This window comes from Salmo trutta, chromosome 31, assembly GCF_901001165.1.
Source record: "Salmo trutta chromosome 31, fSalTru1.1, whole genome shotgun sequence".
NCBI classification, from domain to species: domain Eukaryota; kingdom Metazoa; phylum Chordata; class Actinopteri; order Salmoniformes; family Salmonidae; genus Salmo; species Salmo trutta.
The window spans coordinates 27,993,620-28,013,267 of record NC_042987.1 but is presented as its reverse complement, the minus strand read 5'-3'; the positions used below and the strand labels follow the sequence as shown (position 1 = coordinate 28,013,267).

Genomic DNA, 19,648 nt, shown 5'->3' with positions numbered 1-19,648 from the left:
GACACGGAGGGAGAACAGAAGACACGGAGGGGAGAACAGAAGGACACGGAGCGGAAAACAGAAGACACGGAGGGAGAATAAGAAGCCACGGGGGCGAACGAAAGACACGGAAGGGAAGAACAGAAGACACGGCGGGGAGACAGAAGACACGGAGGGGAGAAACAGAAGATCACGGAGGGGAGTACAGAAGACACGGGGGAGAACAGAAGACACGGGAGGAGACACAGAAGACAGGAGGGAGAACAGAAGACACGGAGGGATAACAGAAGACACGGAGGGAGAACAGAAGACACGGACGGAGAACAGAAGACACGGAGGGAGAACAGAAGACACGGAGGGGAGAACCGAAGACACGGAGGGAGAACCGAAGACACGGAGGGAGAACAGAAGACCGGAGGTGAGAACAGAAGACACGGAGGAGAACAGAAGACACGGAGGGAGGAACAGGAAGATCCGGAGGGAGAACAGAAGACACGGAGGGAGAACAGAAGACACGGAGCGAGAACAGAAGACACGGAGGGAGAACAGAAGACACGGAGGGAGAACAGAAGACACGGAGGGAGAACAGAAGACACGGAGGGAGAACAGAAGACACGGAGGGAGAACAGAAGACACGGAGGGAGAACAGAAGACACGGAGCGAGAACAGAAGACACGGAGCGAGAACAGAAGACACGGAGGGAGAACAGAAGACACGGAGGGAGAACAGAAGACACGGAGGGAGAATAGAAGACACGGAGCGAGAACAGAAGACACGGAGGGAGAGAGACACGGTTTATTAGACACATACAAACCAACCTATATTATCAACAGTAGTGAATCAAATAGAGAATAGGCTGTCATCTGAAAATTGTTCTCTGACTTTTTCTTGGATCCTCTGCCGACGAAGATGCTGCCAGAGAATCTGGAGACGAGGTAGCCGGTGATGCCGAGGCGTGAGGCCAGAACGTAGCCAGGACTGTACTTCACACAGTATTTCTACAGAGACAGAGAGAGAGACAGAGAGAGAGACAGAGAGAGGAGGGTGAGCTTGGAAAGGGTGCATGTTTAGTAATGTGGTGGGGCAGGGGAGGAGTGTGAGAGAGGTGTTGTTTTGAGAATGACTTACATGCTGGTTCTGTATTAAGGATTCCATCGGTGGTTCACAGGGCACCGAGAACACCACCCGCACCCGTCCCTCTTTGATGACATCACTGGACTCCTGCACCTGTGTGACCAAAGGGGAAAAGCATGAAAGGCTTCTCATTTCATGACTCCACACATTTAGCTTCGTCAGGACTATTGTTTTTAAGAGGAGGAAAGGGTAATGGAAAACAACAACAACTGGCATTAAAGTAGAGACAGGAAACAAAGTTGTACCGACCTCTCCCATGGCACCGTAGTAGGGGTTCCCCACCATGAAAACCGTGGTCGTCGGGGGAAACAGCTCCTCCAGAGTCTTGAAGCGAGTGGACGACGAGTCAAAGGCTTTGATGTCCTGAGGGAGAGAGAGTTGTGTGTGAGACACCGACCATCCTTATCGTAGGCACTTTCCTGATATTGTTCATTACGATAAGCAGCCTATACCAGAGAAAGGTTTGAAATAAGTCTGATAATAAGGGTGACTTTTATGGGACAATTGATGGCTCCAACCATCAGACTAGTATTATTTAAAGGATCATTCCCCAACATTAATGTTTAAACGTTTTATTTATCCTTATCGCACCAATTCATCACAGTATGGATTTGTGTCTATAACGCCCAGCTCTAGCATGTGCGTGTGTGTGTGTGTAGTAGGTCTTCCTGTGTATGTACGCGCCTGTGCTTACCTTGACGATGGTCTGGTAGGGGAAGGGCAGTGTCTGCTTGGCCCACTGTTTCTCCAGGTGCACCTGTCCGCTCTGCCCAGGTACATACTTCCTGCCTGTCAGCAGCTGGGTATACAAAACCACTGCCGTCTCATTCACCGTGATGCCCTTACGCTTACCGAAACTGAGAGGGGAGACAGGTGGGAGGAGAGAGAGAAAGAAACAGAGGTATTATGGTAGGGAGAGTGGTCAGGTCTCCCTAGAGGAAGAGGTCTTCTGACCAAAATGGGACTTCTTGGTGAAATAAAAGTCAAGTTAAGAAAATGGAATAGACTCAGAAGTGTTCTACCAAAGAGGGTGCAGAAATCAAACATGCACAATACCTCACTGAAACTATTCCACTTTGATGGCAAATAGATGCTTACTGCTCAGTGATGCCCTGTACGTCCTTAACCCAGTCCTTCTGTTCCTTGTCACTGAGGTAGGTGACCTTAGTGGGGGGAGGAGAGTCCCTGTCGTACAGCTTCTGCATCCCTGCCAGCTCCTCCAGGAAGAACCTGAGAGGGACGGATGAGTGATGGAGGGAAAGAGAAGAGAGAAAATGTAGGGGAAAGGAGGGTTGGAAGTGGAAGGAGACAGACATTGATGAATATTGACAACTCGGTGTACTTCAAAGTTATAGTCTAATGAGAACTGAGGCCAGAGCCTGAGGTGTTTGGTTTTGAGGGACAGTTCAGGTTTAGTACTGTGGTTCAGACCTCATTAGACATGAAGAGAACTGAGTGTGACTCTTACTTGCTCTCCCCGTCAGACACTGCTACCACCCTGGCCTCCTCTAGGTGGGGCCAGTTGACAAAGACAGACCGACCCAGGACCAGAGAGGCCACATTGTCACACACCTGAAATGGTGGGGGTGGGGGGGTGAGAAAGAGGGATAGAGAGAGGGAGGAGGGGGTGAAAAACAATATCTACTACTCTGCTCCAGACACATACTGTATATCTAACAGTCTGACTCTTCATAGAAACAAGACTGTCTTCACTCACTGGTTCCTCTTTGCTAGGTATGATCTCCAGCATCATGTTCTCTCCTCGGCTGCTCTGCTGGAACACCACCACTCCATGTTTCTTCTTATAGAACTATGAGACAGAAGACACACATTTCACATCTACAGATGAAACATACAAAGTATTCAGATTCTAAGATTGGAAAAAAACGATCATCTTTGTCAATACTGGGGTGTAAATGGCAGCCATGATAAAACAGTTAGCGAGCTAACTTCGGTCAACTGAGTTCAACCCAGGATAACTGTTGACACTACACATTCAGTAATGAAAAGGATGCATTTGAAACTTCCAAGAGCAGTAAAACTTTTGTATGACTTAATACAATTATTTTACCGATAGTAGTGGGCGGGGGGGGAAGGGCCTGTGCATTGATAGGCACACCAAAGATGACAAACGATATGCGGAAGAAAGACAGCACCTTTAACAGCCCATTTCCCAACATAGCCCGCTGAAGATGCAGGATAACTTGGTTTCATTTTGATGTGGCAGTGAATGGCCCAGGGATAGATTGTCTCAATGAAGAGCTCGCTGTTCGACCACTCCGACATGAACGCACAGTTACAAGCCCAGCTTGGAGTAAGCGGCAGGTGCACAATCAATATCCATCTTCATAACATGGACGAAGCCTGAGCTGGAATGTGAAGCTAAGGCCAGGTTCAGGTACAACAGCTGACATAAGACGAGACAAAACCAAGCACTTTTAGAGTGTTGTAGAACAGCGGACTGAACACTGGCCATTCAGATCAATAAGACCAAACGCACAGTTGAGAACGTTTCCACGGAAACGGCGCCTCTTTACAGTGACATGATGAAACTTTTAAACAAAGTAGTCACTTGTTGTAGCAAGGTATTGTAGAGAACAAGTTTCATGAAACACCACACACTTTGCAATTTGTCACAGAGACATCATCAAAGTAGCCTAGCTATTACTGTAGCGAACTGTAGTCTGTCTGTCTGTGGTACCTTGTGTCTGATGTGCTTTAAGGTGGGGAAGCCACAGAAGTAGAGCTGGCTGCTGTTGATGCTGCGCCCCACGTGGCTCAACGACACGTGCCACGCGTCCATGGGAACCGGTGTCACTCTGGAAACCACCAATCACATCACTGTATGTTAGCCTCATGGTAGGTGCGTGTGTATAACCGAGTGTGTCCAGTGTGTGTGTGTGTGTGTGTGTGTCTCACCTGACATGGCAGTGCATGATGTTGGGGAACAGGTCAGGCAGGGTGGAGGTAGAGAGGTAGTCTAGCTCAGCGTCGTAGCTGTACACAGCACACTGTGTGTGGCGGTTGCGGGCCTTCTCAGCTTTGGTCATGTGATCGTTATAAGGCTCCATCGCAGCAAGCAAACATCTCTGGAAAGGAAACGTGCAAATAAATAAGCAAAATAAGACATGTATGAAGTATGTCATTTACTTATATTTATGTGTGTGTGTGTACGTACCTCGTCGATGAAGGGGATGAGCACCACAGCCTCCCACTCCTGCTGTTTCCCATTAAGGTCTGTCTTGAAGTCTAGAGGGTAATACTCAATGATGCTAGAATTCTCTGATGTCATCAGGTGCTGCACAAAGAACAAAACACAGCTATCAGAACTGTGTGTGTGTGTGTGTTATGGGAAAGTGTGTGTGTCATAGGTCCCCACAATGCTGCTATGTGCGCGTCTGTCTGTTACCCTATAGCTCTGGGGCAGCAGGTCTTTGCTGGCAGAAGGCAGGACTCCCAGCAGCTGCTGGAAGGGCATGAAGGGCTTGCCCATGTCAAAGGTCAACTTCAGATGGGCTATGTTCCGCACATCTGACAGGAAGGGGGCATAGTGGTGCGGGTAATACCTAGGACAGAGGGAGGTATTAGTACACACGCAGAGACAGAGATCAACAGGAGAGCGCGCGAGAGGAGACAGGAGAGATGGGAGACAGGAGAGAGAGGAGACAGGAGAGAGAGGGGAGACAGGAAAGAGGGGAGACAGGAAAGAGAGGGGAGACAGGGGACAGGAAAGAGAGGGGAGACAGGGGACAGGAAAGAGAGGGGAGACAGGAGAGAGGAAAGAGAGGGGAGACAGGAGAGAGGAAAGAGAGGGGAGACAGGAGAGAGGAAAGAGAGGGGAGACAGGAGAGAGGAAAGAGAGGGGAGACAGGAGAGAGGAAAGAGAGGGGAGACAGGAGAGAGGAAAGAGAGGGAGACAGGAGAGAGGAAAGAGAGGGGAGACAGGAGAGAGGAAAGAGAGGGGAGACAGGAGAGAGGAGACAGGAGAAAGGGGAGACAGGAGAAAGGGGAGACAGGAGAGAGGAGACAGGAGAAAGGGGAGACAGGAGAAAGGGGAGACAGGAACCTACCAGCTCCAGGATTGGACTCCATGGTAGTAGTAATGTAAGATCCACTGGATTCCCTCCACATAGCACAATGCCTGGTTGGCTAGAAACTCACTGAAAACAATACAAAAAAAAAAAGTTTAAAAGATTGTCACGGCTAGGGCGGTCATGAAATTGTGTCAGCCGGTGATTGTCATGCAAATCACCGCCGGTCTCACGGTGACCGAGCGTTAATTAACAAACATGTTTGCTGAGCATCTCTGGCTTCCACACACAGCCTACCAGCCACTGATGGACCTTAGGAACGTCTACATTTTAAAAAGTCTAGTAAATCCATTTAATATATGCTACACCATCACACTAAATCCATGTAATATATCCTACACCATCACACTAAATCCATGTAATATATCCTACACCATCACACTAAATCCATGTAATATATCCTACACCATCACACTAAATCCATGTAATATATCCTACACCATCACACTAAATCCATGTAATATATCCTACACCATCACACTAAATCCATGTAATATATCCTACACATCACACTAAATCCATGTAATATATCCTACACCATCACACTAAATCCATTTAATATATCCTACACCATCACACTAAATCCATTTAATATAGCCTACACCATCACACTAAATCCATTTAATATATCCTACACCATCACACTAAATCCATTTAATATAGCCTACACCATCACACTAATCCATGTAATATAGCCTACACCCTCACACTAAATCCATGTAATATATCCTACACCATCACACTAAATCCATCATTTCTTTGGGATAGGGGGCAGTATTTTCACGGCCGGATAAAAAACGTACCTGATTTAATCTGGTTACTACTCCTGCCCAGAAACTAGAATATGCATATTCACACTCTAAAGTTAAAAAAAATGTTTGAATGGTGTCTGTGAGTATAACAGAACTCATATGGCAGGCCAAAACCTGAGAAGATTCCATACATGAAGTGCCCTGTCTGACAATTTGTTGTCCTTCTGTTGCATCTCTATCAAAAATACAGCAACTGTGCTGTAACGTGACATTTTCTAAGGCTTCCATTGGCTCTCTAAAGCCGCCAGAAAGTGGAATGGTGTGTCTCCTGTCTCTGGGCAAAGAACAGCAGCAGAATTTGTAAGTGGTCAGCCTGGGGACAGTGAGAGTGAGATGCGCGTTCACGAGACTACTCCATTTTTTTTCTTTCAGCCTTTGAATGAATACAACGTTGCCCGGTTGGAATATTATCGCTATTTTACGAGAAAAATAGCACAAAAATTGATTTTAAACAGTGTTTGACATGCTTCTAAGTACGGTAATGGAATATATTGAATTATTTTGTCACGAAATACGCTCGCGCGTCACCCTTCGGATAGTGACCTGAACGCACAAACAAAACGGAGCTATTTGAATATAACTATGGATTATTTGGAACCAAAACAACATGTTGTTGTTGAAGTAGAAGTCCTGGGAGTGCATTCTGACGAAGAACAGCAAAGGTAATCCAATTTTTATAATAGTAATTCTGAGTTTTGTGAGCCCCAAACTTGGTGGGTGTCAAAATAGCTAGCCGTGATGGCCGAGCTATGTACTCAGAATATTGCAAAATGTGCTTTTGCCGAAAAGCTATTTTAAAATCTGACACCGCGATTGCATAAAGGAGTTCTGTATCTATAATTCTTAAAATAATTGTTATGTATTTTGTGAACGTTTATCATGAGTAATTTACTAAATTCACCGGAAGTTTTCAGTGGGTATGCTAGTTCTGAACATCACATGCTAATGTAAAAAGCTGGTTTTTGATATAAATATGAACTTGATTGTACAAAACATGCATGTATTGTATAACATAATGTCCTAGGAGTGTCATCTGATGAAGATCAAAGGTTAGTGCTGCATTTAGCTGTGGTTTGGGTTTATGTGACATATATGCTTGCTTGGAAAATGGCTGTGTGATTATTTAATGTCTATGTACTCTCCTAACATAATCTAATGTTTTGCTTTCGCTGTAAAGCCTTTTTGAAATCGGACAATGTGGTTAGATTAACGAGAGTCTCATCTTTAAAATGGTGTAAAATAGTTGATTGTTTGAGAAAATTGAATTGTGGTATTTTAGTTGGTTTTGTATTTCGCGCCGTGTAATGCCATTGGCTGTTGGCTAGGGGTTCCGCAGGCGGAACGTCTGTCCTCAACAGGTTAATATAGCCTACACCATCACACTAAATCCATTTAATATATCCTACACCATCACACTAAATCCATTTAATATAGCCTACACCATCACACTAAATCCATTTAATATAGCCTACACCATCACACTAAATCCATTTAATATATCCTACACCATTCCACTAAATCCATTTAATATATCCTACACCATCACACTAAATCCATTTCATATATCCTACACCATCACACTAAATCCATTTCATATATCCTACACGAGCTGAGATTAGGAGCACACTCTTAAAGGGAGTGCTCCTAATCTCAGTTTGTTACCTGTATAAAAGACACCTGTCCACAGAAGCAATCAATCAGATTCCAAACTCTCCACCATGGCCAAGACCAAAGAGCTCTCCAAGGATGTCAGGGACAAGATTGTAGACCTACACAAGGCTGGAATTGGCTACAAGACCATCGCTAAGCAGCTTGGTGAGAAGGTGACAACAGTTGGTGCGATTATTCGCAAATGGAAGAAACACAAAAGAACTGTCAATCTCCCTCGGCCTGGGGCTCCATGCAAGATCTCACCTCGTGGAGTTGCAATGATCATGAGAACAGTGAGGAATCAGCCCAGAACTACACGGGAGGATCTTGTCAATGATCTCAAGGCAGCTGGGACCATAGTCACCAAGAAAACAATTGGTAACACACTACGCCGTGAAGGACTGAAATCCTGCAGCGCCCTCAAGGTCCCCCTGCTGAAGAAAGCACATATACATGCCCGTCTGAAGTTTGCCAATGAACACCTGAATGATTCAGAGGACAACTGGGTGAAAGTGTTGTCGTCAGATGAGACCAAAATGGAGCTCTTTGGCATCAACTCAACTCGCCGTGTTTGGAGGAGGAGGAATGCTGCCTATGACCCCAAGAACACCATCCCCACCGTCAAACATGGAGGTGGAAACATTATGCTTTGGGGGTGTTTTTCTGCTAAGGGGACAGGACAACTTCACCGCATCAAAGGGACAATGGACGGGGCCCATGTACCGTCAAATCTTGGGTGAGAACCTCTTTCCCTCAGCCAGGGCATTGAAAATGGGTCGTGGATGGGTATTCCAGCATGACAATGACCCAAAACACACGGCCAAGGCAACAAAGGAGTGGCTCAAGAAGAAGCACATTAAGGTCCAGGAGTGGCCTAGCCAGTGTCCAGACCTTAATCCCATAGAAAATCTGTGAAGGGAGCTGAAGGTTCGAGTTGCCAAACGTCAGCCTCGAAACCTTAATGACTTGGAGAAGATCTGCAAAGAAGAGTGGGACAAAATCCCTCCTGAGATGTGTGCAAACCTGGTGGCCAACTACAAGAAACATCTGACCTCTGTGATTGCCAACAAGGGTTTTGCCACCAAGTACTAAGTCATGTTTTGCAGAGGGGTCAAATACTTATTTCCCTCATTAAAATGCAAATCAATTTATAACATTTTTGACATGCGTTTTTCTGGATTTTTTTGTTGTTATTCTGTCTCTCACTGTTCAAATAAACCTAGCATTAAAATTATAGACTGATCATTTCTTTGTCAGTGGGCAAACGTACAAAATCAGCAGTGGATCAAATACCCTTTTCCCCTCACTGTATTTAATTGTTTTTGTATTTCATTTCATATTTGTTACATGTAATCTTTTGGTTCAACCTTAATGCATAACAAACTTCCTCAACAGGGGGAACATATTAGGTGTACGCTCTTTAAGCTGAAGAAAGAATATATCAATTTAGTATATATTCTTTATACAGCTTATTAACAATGAGCTTAATATAAGAAATAAATATAGTAGTCCTAGCCTTCAGAAAGCTGAATAGAATCCTCCTCTTTCTCACGCAACAGCATAGCCCATAGAAATGTTAAGCAAGAGGAACACTTATTTAACTCCATGCATCCACCAGCTATGAGGAGCTGGCTCTCAATGCCCAACAGGTGATCCTATTCCAGGCCTCTTATTACCTTTTTGATTCGATTTTCAATTGTATTTATGTCAGAGTGATTAAAGGGAGCGCCGAGTACCGGCTGGCTGTTAGAAAGTTTGGTAGGCTACTGATAATCTTTGCTAATGACCACCAGCGGCATCAGGGCGCAGTCTTGGAGAAGCCTAGTTACCGTGACTCAGTCACGTGGAATCTGACTTCGGTCATGACTGGTGTCTGCCGGTGTGGCGGAAATACAGTCACTGTAACAGCCCCAGTCACAGCTCTACAATGCCATCGTCTTTGCTCATCAACAAGGGAAAAAAACATTCAAGGTAACCCCAGCTTGGGGGCCAGAAACTTTTGTAAGAGCATTTCAAAACCGTTAGAGGTCGTAGGAAAATATTTCGAGAATGTTGGGAGAAGGTTTGGTATACAACTCACTCTGAGACCACCTCCACTCCCATCTTGGTCATGTAGTAGGTGCGTTTGTACTGTCGGAACTCTGCTTCAAACATGTCTTCTTCCTCCCCATCCTCCTCAAAACCTCTGCTGGGGCCTCTGTCCTTGCCCTCATCCAGTGCAGCCAGACACAGAGAGTCTTTCTGCACACACACAGGTCAGCAAGATCTTCATACATGCATCTGTAAAATCTGTATTTGTAGAATCTGTGTGTGTGTGTGTGTGTGTGTGTGTGTGGTCATGTCTCACCAGGTCTTTCTTCCTGGAATCCTTGCAGTGAGCCTCCTCTGCTGCCAGCCCTGCCGCCTCGTTCAAGTACTTGTTCCCCACCTTACTCTCAAACCACTTCAGATCCACAAACACCTCATTGAAGTGCTCCCTGTCAAACTGGGGGAGAGGAAGAGAGAGAAGACAAAGAGAGAAAGGGTAGAGAGAGATTGCGAAACAGGTGTGAGAAAGAGTGAGACTGACAATCAGAAATGCATGGTAATGAAATAATTCCACTGATAGTGGATGTTTACTGGTTCTCTTACCTCTGACAGTTTCTCCAGGTACTTCTCAAAGTTACCCAGGTTCAGGTGGCCATTCTCATTCAGGTATCCTGGTGATGAGAAAAGACAACCAAGTTCATTACTCACTATACTATCAGTAAAATGTTATACACAGCTCAAAAAAATAAAGGGAACACTTAAACAACACAATGTAACTCCAAGTCAATCACACTTCTGTGAAATCAAACTGTCCACTTAGGAAGCAACACTGATTGACAATAAATGTCACATGCTGTTGTGCAAATAGAATAGACAACAGGTGGAAATTATAGGCAATTAGCAAGACACCCCCAATAAAGGAGTGGTTCTGCAGGTGGGGACCACAGACTACTTCTCAGTTTCTATGCTTCCTGGCCGATGTTTTGGTCACTTTTGAATGCTGGCGGTGCTTTCACTCTAGTGGTAGCATGAGACGGAGTCTACAACCCACACAAGTGGCTCAGGTAGTGCAGCTCATCCAGGATGGCACATCAATGCGCGCTGTGGCAAGAAGGTTTGCTGTGTCTGTCAGCGTAGTGTCCAGAGCATGGAGGCGCTACCAGGAGACAGGCCAGTACATCAGGAGACGTGGAGGAGGCCGTAGGAGGGCAACAACCCAGCAGCAGGACCGCTACCTCCGCCTTTGTGCAAGGAGGAGCAGGAGGAGCACTGCCAGAGCCCTGCAAAATGACCTCCAGCAGGCCACAAATGTGCATGTGTCTGCTCAAACGGTCAGAAACAGACTCCATGAGGGTGGTATGAGGGCCCGACGTCCACAGGTGGGGGTTGTGCTTACAGCCCAACACCGTGCAGGACGTTTGGCATTTGCCAGAGATCACCAAGAATGGCAAATTCGCCCTGTGCTCTTCACAGATGAAAGCAGGTTCACACTGAGCACATGTGACAGACGTGACAGAGTCTGGAGACGCCGTGGAGAACGTTCTGCTGCCTGCAACATCCTCCAGCATGACCGGTTTGGCGGTGGATCAGTCATGGTGTGGGGTGGCATTTGTTTAGGGGGCCGCACAGCCCTCCATGTGTTCGCCAGAGGTAGCCTGACTGCCATTAGGTACCGAGATGAGATCCTCAGACCCCTTGTGAGACCATATGCTGGTGCGGTTGGCCCTGGGTTCCTCCTAATGCAAGACATTGCTAGACCTCATGTGGCTGGAGTGTGTCAGCAGTTCCTGCAAGAGGAAGGCATTGATGCTATGGACTGGCCCGCCCGTTCCCCAGACCTGAATCCAATTGAGCACATCTGGGACATCATGTCTCGCTCCATTCACCAACGCCACGTTGCACCACAGACTGTCCAGGAGTTGGCGGATGCTTTAGTCCAGGTCTGGGAGGAGATCCCTCAGGAGACCATCCGCCACCTCATCAGGAGCATGCCCAGGCGTTGTAGGGAGGTCATACAGGCACGTGGAGGCCACACACACACACACACACACTACTGAGCCTCATTTTGACTTGTTTTAAGGACATTACATCAAAGTTGGATCAGCCTGTAGTGTGGTTTTCCACTTTAATTTTGAGTGTGACTCCAAATCCAGACCTCCATGGGTTGATAAATTGGATTTCCATTGATTATTTTTGTGTGATTTTGTTGTCAGCACATTCAACTATGTAAAGAAAAAAGTATTTAATAAGATTATTTCATTCATTCAGATCTAGGATGTGTTATTTAAGTGTTCCCTTTATTTTTTTGAGCAGTATATACAGAATGCAATAACAAATCACCGTAACCAAACAAACATTGTAGATTAGAAATCATGGGAAGTAGCAAGAAATGTACCACTGTAGATAAAAGTAATGTGGAATTGACAGACTAACAATCAAAGGTCAAACTATTCACACAATGAAGTTATGAAACAATGAATGTGCAGGAATTGGCGGGAGAGAGCGCATTCTGGAGAGAGATGTCCGCTGTGCATCTTAGTTACACTGTTCTTTTTAGACTGCGGCATTCACACGGCCTCCGCAATGGATTAGTCCACCGAGACAGGCGCGAATCAGACAGGCGCGAATCAGACAGGTGTCTTGTGTGCCATAAATATATATATTTGCGACTGCTTGACTAAAAAAATCTTGGTCAACCAACAGCCTATTGACCAAACAATAAACCAGTCGACAAAATGGGGTCAGCCCTAATTTATGAGCTTGTCCGTGTGTTCTCACCTCCTAGTGTTGGCAGCACACTGATGTAGGTGCGGTAGAGAAGAGGCAGGGCGTCGTGGTTTATGTGAAGATGAGGAAGATGAGGGATGAAGTCATTTCCAACAAGAAAGCCCATCAGGATCCAGTCATCTATGATTCGCTCCAGGTCGTACTCAAATGAGATCTTATTCTGTCAAACAACCAATTGAAAGAGATCTTATTGAGAAATAACCAACAGGTTGAGATCTTACTGTAAGGAACAACCAATCATACAATCTTGTTATTCAAACCATTCATAGAGAACTGATAGTGTGTTTTGATTACTTCTAGGGGAGTATATTTTGCATCTACTGTATTGGTCACACTCCAGCAGGATTTTAATGTATGAATGTGTCTTACCTTAACTTCAGAGAACTCGTAGTCTATGTACTCCCTAAATAGTGACAGGTGCAGTAGGTGGAAGGTTGTCTCCTCTGGAGCAGTTATTCTGCAGGAGGAGAATACATACTGGTTACTAGGGATGGGGATTGGAAATAATACAGATCAAAAATATAAAAACGCAACATGTAAAGTGTTGGTCCCAGGTTTGATGAGCTGAAATAAAAGAACCCTGAAACAGCTCCATATGCACAAAAACGTATTTCTCTAAAATGTACAGAAATGTGTTCACATCTATGTTAGTGAGCGTTTCTCCTTTGCCAAGATAATCCATCCACAAGCTGATTAAACAGCATGATCATTACACAGGTTCACCTTGTGATGGGGACAATAAAAGGCCACTCTAAAATGTGCAGTTTTGTCACACAACACAATTCCACAGATGCCTCAAGTTGAGGGAGTGTGTAATTGGCATGCTGACAGCAGGAATGTCCACCAGAACTGTTGCCAGATCATTTCTCTACCATAACCTGCCTTTAATGTCGTTTTAAAGAATTTGGCAGTACATCTAACCGGCCTCACAACCGCAGACCACGTGTAACCATGCCAACCCAGGACCTCCACATCCTGCTTCTTCACCTGCGGGATCGTCTGAGACCAGTCACTCTGACAGCTGATGAAACTGAGGAGTATTTCTGTCTGTAATAAAGCCCCTTTGTAGGGAAAAACTCATCCTGATTGGCTGGGCCTGGCTCCCCAGCGGGTGGCCTGGCTCCCCAGCGGGTGCACCCCGTCCATTCATGTGAAATACATATTTCAAAGCCAATTTTATTGGTCGCACACACACGTTTAGCAAACGTTATTGCTGGTGTAGCGAAATGTTCCTTGTGCCAACAGTGCAGTAATATCTAACAAGACACACATCTAGAAAGTAAAAAAGAATGGAATTAATATACAAGGTGAGAAATAAACAAAAATACAGCAAAGTTACTAAGTAGACTTGTTATGACCTATAACTCAAAATTGGTGCATGTTGTGTTTATATTTTTGTTCAGTATATTTCACTATTAAAATAATATTATGACATTTCAGTTTTCAGGATAGTCAATTCTATAAAAAAAGCATAATTATATAATTTTAAAAATCCTTTATACTCTTGAACAATCAGAATGATGCAAATACTGAGGGCAGAGGTGAGCTACAACACCAGCGGACATGCTGCTATTCTCAGGTAGTTTTAGGCTAACAGCAACAGTGAAAGAGAAGTCTGAATTTCGCCCTGATAGAACTAAATAGCTTTCTGGTGAATGTTTTGCATTGATCCGTGTCAGGTCTTGAGGAACCCCCGTTATGTGCGTGCCTGTAATTACCATTTCTCAAAAAAAATGAACACACAAGTAATCGAATACCAACGTCTGTTCAGATATTGGAATAAGTGCCCATCCTTATACCTCTGGCTTACACACACACGCACAAATACACAGCACTCTCTCTTGCACATGCCCACAGACACCTTTTCTGGTTTTTCTTCCCTCCAAAGCGGACCTCTTCTCTGAGTAGGGAGAAGTGTGGCTCGTGGCTGGTCAGACCTAACATCATCTGTAGGAGAGGAGAGAGATATCATAGTTAACACAACAGACCTAACATCACAGCATACCAGAGTGTGTACATAGTAAGAGAACTGTAAAAAACTCTGACACTAAAATGACCAGAGACATACATATCACACACCCTCCCTGATACACATCTGTGCCATCTCTCTCTCACACACACACACACACACAGGCCACCCACCAGGTCAGCGTCCAGGCCATAGAGACAGTGGCGTGTGTTTGGGTCGTGGTCTGGCTTGGTGTTTTCCCAGCGGATAAACTCCATGATCTTATGTTCTCCTTCTCCTGGAGTCTGACAGGGAAACAGGCTTACAGTACTACCGTCTGACAGGGAAACAGGCTTACAGTACTACCGTCTGACAGGGAAACAGGCTTACAGTACTACCGTCTGACAGGGAAACAGGCTTACAGTACTACCGTCTGACAGGGAAACAGGCTTACAGTACTACCGTCTGACAGGGAAACAGGTTTACAGTACTACCGTCTGACAGGGAAACAGGTTTACAGTACTACCGTCTGACAGGGAAACAGGCTTACAGTACTACCGTCTGACAGGGAAACAGGCTTACAGTACTACCGTCTGACAGGGAAACAGGCTTACAGTATTACCGTCTGACAGGGAAACAGGCTTACAGTACTACCGTCTGAGAGGGAAACAGTCAGGGCTGTTGAGGTGACCGTATTACCGTCTGAGAGGGAAACAGTCAGGGCTGTTGAAGTGACCGTATTACCGTCAGAGGGAAACAGTCAGGGCTGTTGAGGTGACCGTATTACCGTCTGAGAGGGAAACAGTCAGGGCTGTTGAGGTGACCGTATTACCGTCTGAGAGGGAAACAGTCAGAGCTGTTGAGGTGACCGTATTACCGTCTGAGAGGGAAACAGTCAGAGCTGTTGAGGTGACCGTATTACCGTCTGAGAGGGAAACAGTCAGGGCTGTTGAGGTGACTGTATTACCGTCTGAGAGGGAAACAGTCAGAGCTGTTGAGGTGACCGTATTACCGTCTGAGAGGGAAACAGTCAGAGCTGTTGAGGTGACCGTATTACCGTCTGAGAAGGATCAATTTGAAGAAAGAAGTTCAACAACAGGTTGAAACTGAGTGGAAAACATGGTCGTTGTGGATGTTGTTTCAAACAACTAAATGGACTGCGCTTTCTAAGGTGATGATTCATTCAAAACACCATATGCATATTACAGAATTATGCGTAGGCCTATATATGAGCCTATGCAAATAAAACTGAATTCAAATAATGATCGTTATAAAATACATTGCCTACCCGCATATTACTGAAGGCAGAAAAACATAACTGATTTAAGATATCTTTGGTACATAATTGGTCTAGCCTAAATTAAACAAATTCAGAGTTAACCAACAATTATAGTGAATTTGTATTTGATTTTGAATAGCCAAGTAATAGGGCAATTTTATATTTTCCAAATTAATAGGCTGACACATTACCTTTAGCTACAGAATATTTTACCACCGCGTTTCCATCTCCTCCCCACTCTCCTTCATTCCTTTCTCCAGAATGCAGAGAAAGGGGCTGTCAATAGTTTAATCAAATATGTTCTGTTGGAAAAACATGTCACTATCGATGTTCCTGAACAGATTTTTTTCCGTTTTTTTTGAAGGTTTTCATCATTAACAACTAAAGTTGCCAAATAACTCTAAGGCTAGCATATACAGTGCATACAGCAAGTATTCAGACCCCTTGAATTTTTCCACATTGTTAAGTTACAGCCTTATTCTAAAATTGATTAAATCATTCCCCCCCCCATCAACCTACACACAATACCCCATAATGACAAAGCAAAAACAGGTTTAGAAATGTTTGCCAATTTATTAAAAATAAAAAAAACTGATATATTTACATAAGTATTCAGACCCTTCACTCAGTACTTTGTTGAAGCACCTTTGGCAGCGATTACACCCTCGAACCTTCTTGGGTATGACGCTACAAGCTTGGCACACCTGTATTTGGGGAGTCTCTCCCACTCTTTTCTACAGATCATCTCAAGCTCTGTCAGGTTGGATAGGGAGCGTCGCTGAACAGCTATTTTCAGATCTCTCCAGAGATGTTGGATTGGGTTCATGTCCGGGCTCTGGCTGGGCCACTCAAGGACATTCAGAGACTTGTCCCGAAGCCACTCTTGCGTTGTCTTGGCTGTGTGCTTAGGGTCGTTGTCCTGCTGGATGGTGAACCTTCGCCCCAGTCTGAGGTCCTGAGTGCTCTGGAGACGGTTTTCATCAAGTATCTCTCTGTACTTTGCTCCTTTCATATTTGCCTCTAGCCTGACTAGTTTCCCAGTTCCTGCCGCTAAAAAACATCCCCAGAGCATGATGCTGCCACCACCATGCTTCACTGTAGGGATGAGGCCACTGCGTTCTTTGGGACATTCAATGCAGCAGACATGTTTTGGTACCCTTCCTCAGATCTGTGCCTTGACACGATCCTGTCTGGGAGCTCTATGGACTGTCTCAGAGCTCTAATTCCTTCAACCTCATGGCTTGATTTTTGCTCTGACATGCACTGTCAATCATATCAAATCAATTGAATTTACCACAGGTTGACTCCAAGTTGTAGAAACATCTCAAGGATGATCAATGGAAACAGGAGGCACCTGAGCTCAATTTCAAGTCTCATAGCAAAGGGCCTTAATACTTATGTAAATAAGGTATTTACAAACATTTCTAAAAACCTGTTTTCACTAAGTCATTATGGGGTATTGTGTGTAGATTGATGAGGGAAAACATTTAATTCATTTTGGAATAAGGCTGTAACATAACAAAATGTGGGAAAAGGAAAGGGGTCTGAATACTTTCCGAATGCACTGTAGGACCCGTTTCAAATTATCACTTTTATGCTCAACATAGCCACTTCATATGCGTACTCTAGCTCCAGAATGGAAAAATATGCATTCTATTTTATTCAGCATCTATTTTATAATCTTCTTACTATAAAATCATATAATATAACATAATGGCATGGGACTTATAAGCATATCTTGTTTGCTAAATGAACAAGCCTACAGCCTATGTCATGGCGCATAGTCAGATAACATACAGCAGGCCAACTAATATTATATTCTTCTGAAATACATTTTCTTCATTTCAGTGTTTTTTTACACCTGCCTAAAATAATGGATTTACTGTGATGATGTATATTCTATTAATTTATTAGACTTCTTAAAATGTTGACGTTTTGAAAGGCAGGCATCAGCGGCTTGTATGTGTGGAGACCTAGAGACGCTAAATGTGTTTGTTAATTAACGGTCAATTACAGTGAGACCGGCAGTCCATAGAGCTCCGAGACAATAACCAGCTGACAAAATGTAATGACCGCCACAGCCCTAGTTACAGTCAGTCACCGAGGAAAACACACGTAAAGTCACACACACTATGAAATATTTGTGAGGAAATCTGGGAAATGTGCAACAGAAACACACACAGAGACATACACACAGAGCCCCCAGCCCTCACCTCGTGTCCAGAAAGGTAGACGTTAACTCCTTTCCAGGCATTGTCTGTGGACACTTTACTGTTGACAAAGTACTTGAGCTGCTCCTGTAACCTGGCCATGAAGTCCGTCCCTACAGGAGAGATATGATGGGTCGTATTCATTAGGCACCAAACGAAAGAAAACAGACCAAAACTGGGAGGGACTACCGGAACTTAATAATAAGAAAAAAGCTTAATTTCCTTTTCTGTTGGAAAACATTTTGCTATGGTGTGCCCTAATGAATACAAACACCTTCATTCATGACACCTACATCCTAAAACCTAGGATTTGGATGAGGGTATGAGCTGACAGATAGATAGGTGTAGAAGTGGATTGATTGTGTAGTAGGCTACATACCAGGTGTGATGCAGTTAGAGTCAAAGCGGGCCTCAGAGGGTAGGACCTCTCCTTTCTCTAGAGCCTTCTTTATCTTGTCCTCTGCTTCTTTGGCCGACCTTAACAAGAAACACGTTAATGAAGATGTGTGATCCATCCCTATGCCACTCTGTCACAGATACAGCACATAAAGTTCAAATAAAGTTATTATCATCATGATCATTACCTGAATCTCCTGCCTCTCTGCTGGTTCATCTTGGCCCGGGGAGCCACTCCGTCCACGGCCATGAAGAACACCTTCCTGGGCTTGATGATCCTGAACAGCACCTCCAGGTAGTGGAAGATGTCCGCAAAGATCTTCTCCTCCGAGATACGGAAGTGGACGTCCTCGTCGTTGGGGTGGGAGCACTGGTGGATGATGCCATTCATATCCAGGTAGAGGTTGTCAAACTCTGGAATCTGGAGGAGAGGGGGAAAGGGGGATGTTGGAGTAGTATGTCTATTAACCTATAGCAAGTGGATAATAGCGTCAATCCTTGAATAATGGAGGATGTGTATTTATGAGTTGAGGATAAAAATGATCTAGTGGGATTAACTGGAAACAGTAGGAAGAAGTGCATTATTATTTAGGAAACATTAACATGCAGAGTTAACACGCATGTAGCTAAACCCCAGCATGACTCAGGGCAGATGGTCACAGAGTTTTACTGTGGCCTGAGGTCAACATTCCACTCCCTACTCCATACCTGCCAATCAGTGATGTAAAGTACTTAGATACAAATACTTTTAAGGACTACTTAGTACTACTATTTGTGGGTATGTGTACTTTACTATTTATATTCCTGACAACTTTTACTGCACTACATTCCTAAAGATAATGTATTTTTTACTCCCATACATTTTCCAGACACCCAAAAGTACTCGTTACATTTCGAACGCTCAGGCAGGACATCAATATGGTCCAATTCACGCACCTATTAATATAATGCGTACTTTTTCCACCACTGATGGCGATACATTTGGGCTAACCTGGCAGTGATCTCGACAGTGTTGTATCAGGTCGACGACTGCAATGTGTTATTCAGAATAATGTTCTATTTAGCTACTAGACAAACTTAAAGTATACTTAGCTAACATAGGCCTTATTCACACACTGTAGACTCATTGTTATGATAATCTAAACGGAGCTGGTAGGAGTAACAAACTGGCTGGCTAAATAAGTACCTTGAGGGAAATGGAGTCAAACACGAAATTACTTGGTAACTATTGGTTGGCTAACTAGCTATAGCTATGTTAATATTTACAATAAAATGTTGGGTTATGTATTACCATAATAATCATGTCAGTAGCGAGTGCAGCAGATTGGAAACAG

At 44.4% G+C, this 19,648-nt stretch overlaps 1 protein-coding gene across 3 annotated transcripts in view; it reads right to left on the bottom strand.

The window, feature by feature from the left end:
• The window catches only part of LOC115169861 (5'-3' exoribonuclease 1), a 30,908-nt gene that overhangs the window by 10,923 nt on the left and 337 nt on the right, over nt 1-19,648 (bottom strand). For all 3 annotated transcript variants that reach the window (XM_029725911.1, XM_029725914.1, XM_029725913.1), the window contains exons 2-23: nt 18,503-18,735; nt 18,298-18,395; nt 17,922-18,031; nt 14,624-14,734; nt 14,343-14,428; nt 12,851-12,938; nt 12,473-12,641; nt 10,298-10,365; nt 10,014-10,151; nt 9,747-9,907; nt 5,184-5,273; nt 4,523-4,679; nt 4,292-4,411; nt 4,033-4,202; nt 3,815-3,932; nt 2,831-2,923; nt 2,582-2,685; nt 2,212-2,343; nt 1,808-1,970; nt 1,363-1,476; nt 1,108-1,206; nt 862-977 (exon numbers count right to left, since the gene is read on the bottom strand). In XM_029725911.1, coding sequence (XP_029581771.1) covers nt 862-977; nt 1,108-1,206; nt 1,363-1,476; nt 1,808-1,970; nt 2,212-2,343; nt 2,582-2,685; nt 2,831-2,923; nt 3,815-3,932; nt 4,033-4,202; nt 4,292-4,411; nt 4,523-4,679; nt 5,184-5,273; nt 9,747-9,907; nt 10,014-10,151; nt 10,298-10,365; nt 12,473-12,641; nt 12,851-12,938; nt 14,343-14,428; nt 14,624-14,734; nt 17,922-18,031; nt 18,298-18,395; nt 18,503-18,735 — 2,738 coding nt within the window. The remainder of the gene's footprint in view (nt 1-861; nt 978-1,107; nt 1,207-1,362; nt 1,477-1,807; nt 1,971-2,211; nt 2,344-2,581; nt 2,686-2,830; nt 2,924-3,814; nt 3,933-4,032; nt 4,203-4,291; nt 4,412-4,522; nt 4,680-5,183; nt 5,274-9,746; nt 9,908-10,013; nt 10,152-10,297; nt 10,366-12,472; nt 12,642-12,850; nt 12,939-14,342; nt 14,429-14,623; nt 14,735-17,921; nt 18,032-18,297; nt 18,396-18,502; nt 18,736-19,648) is intronic.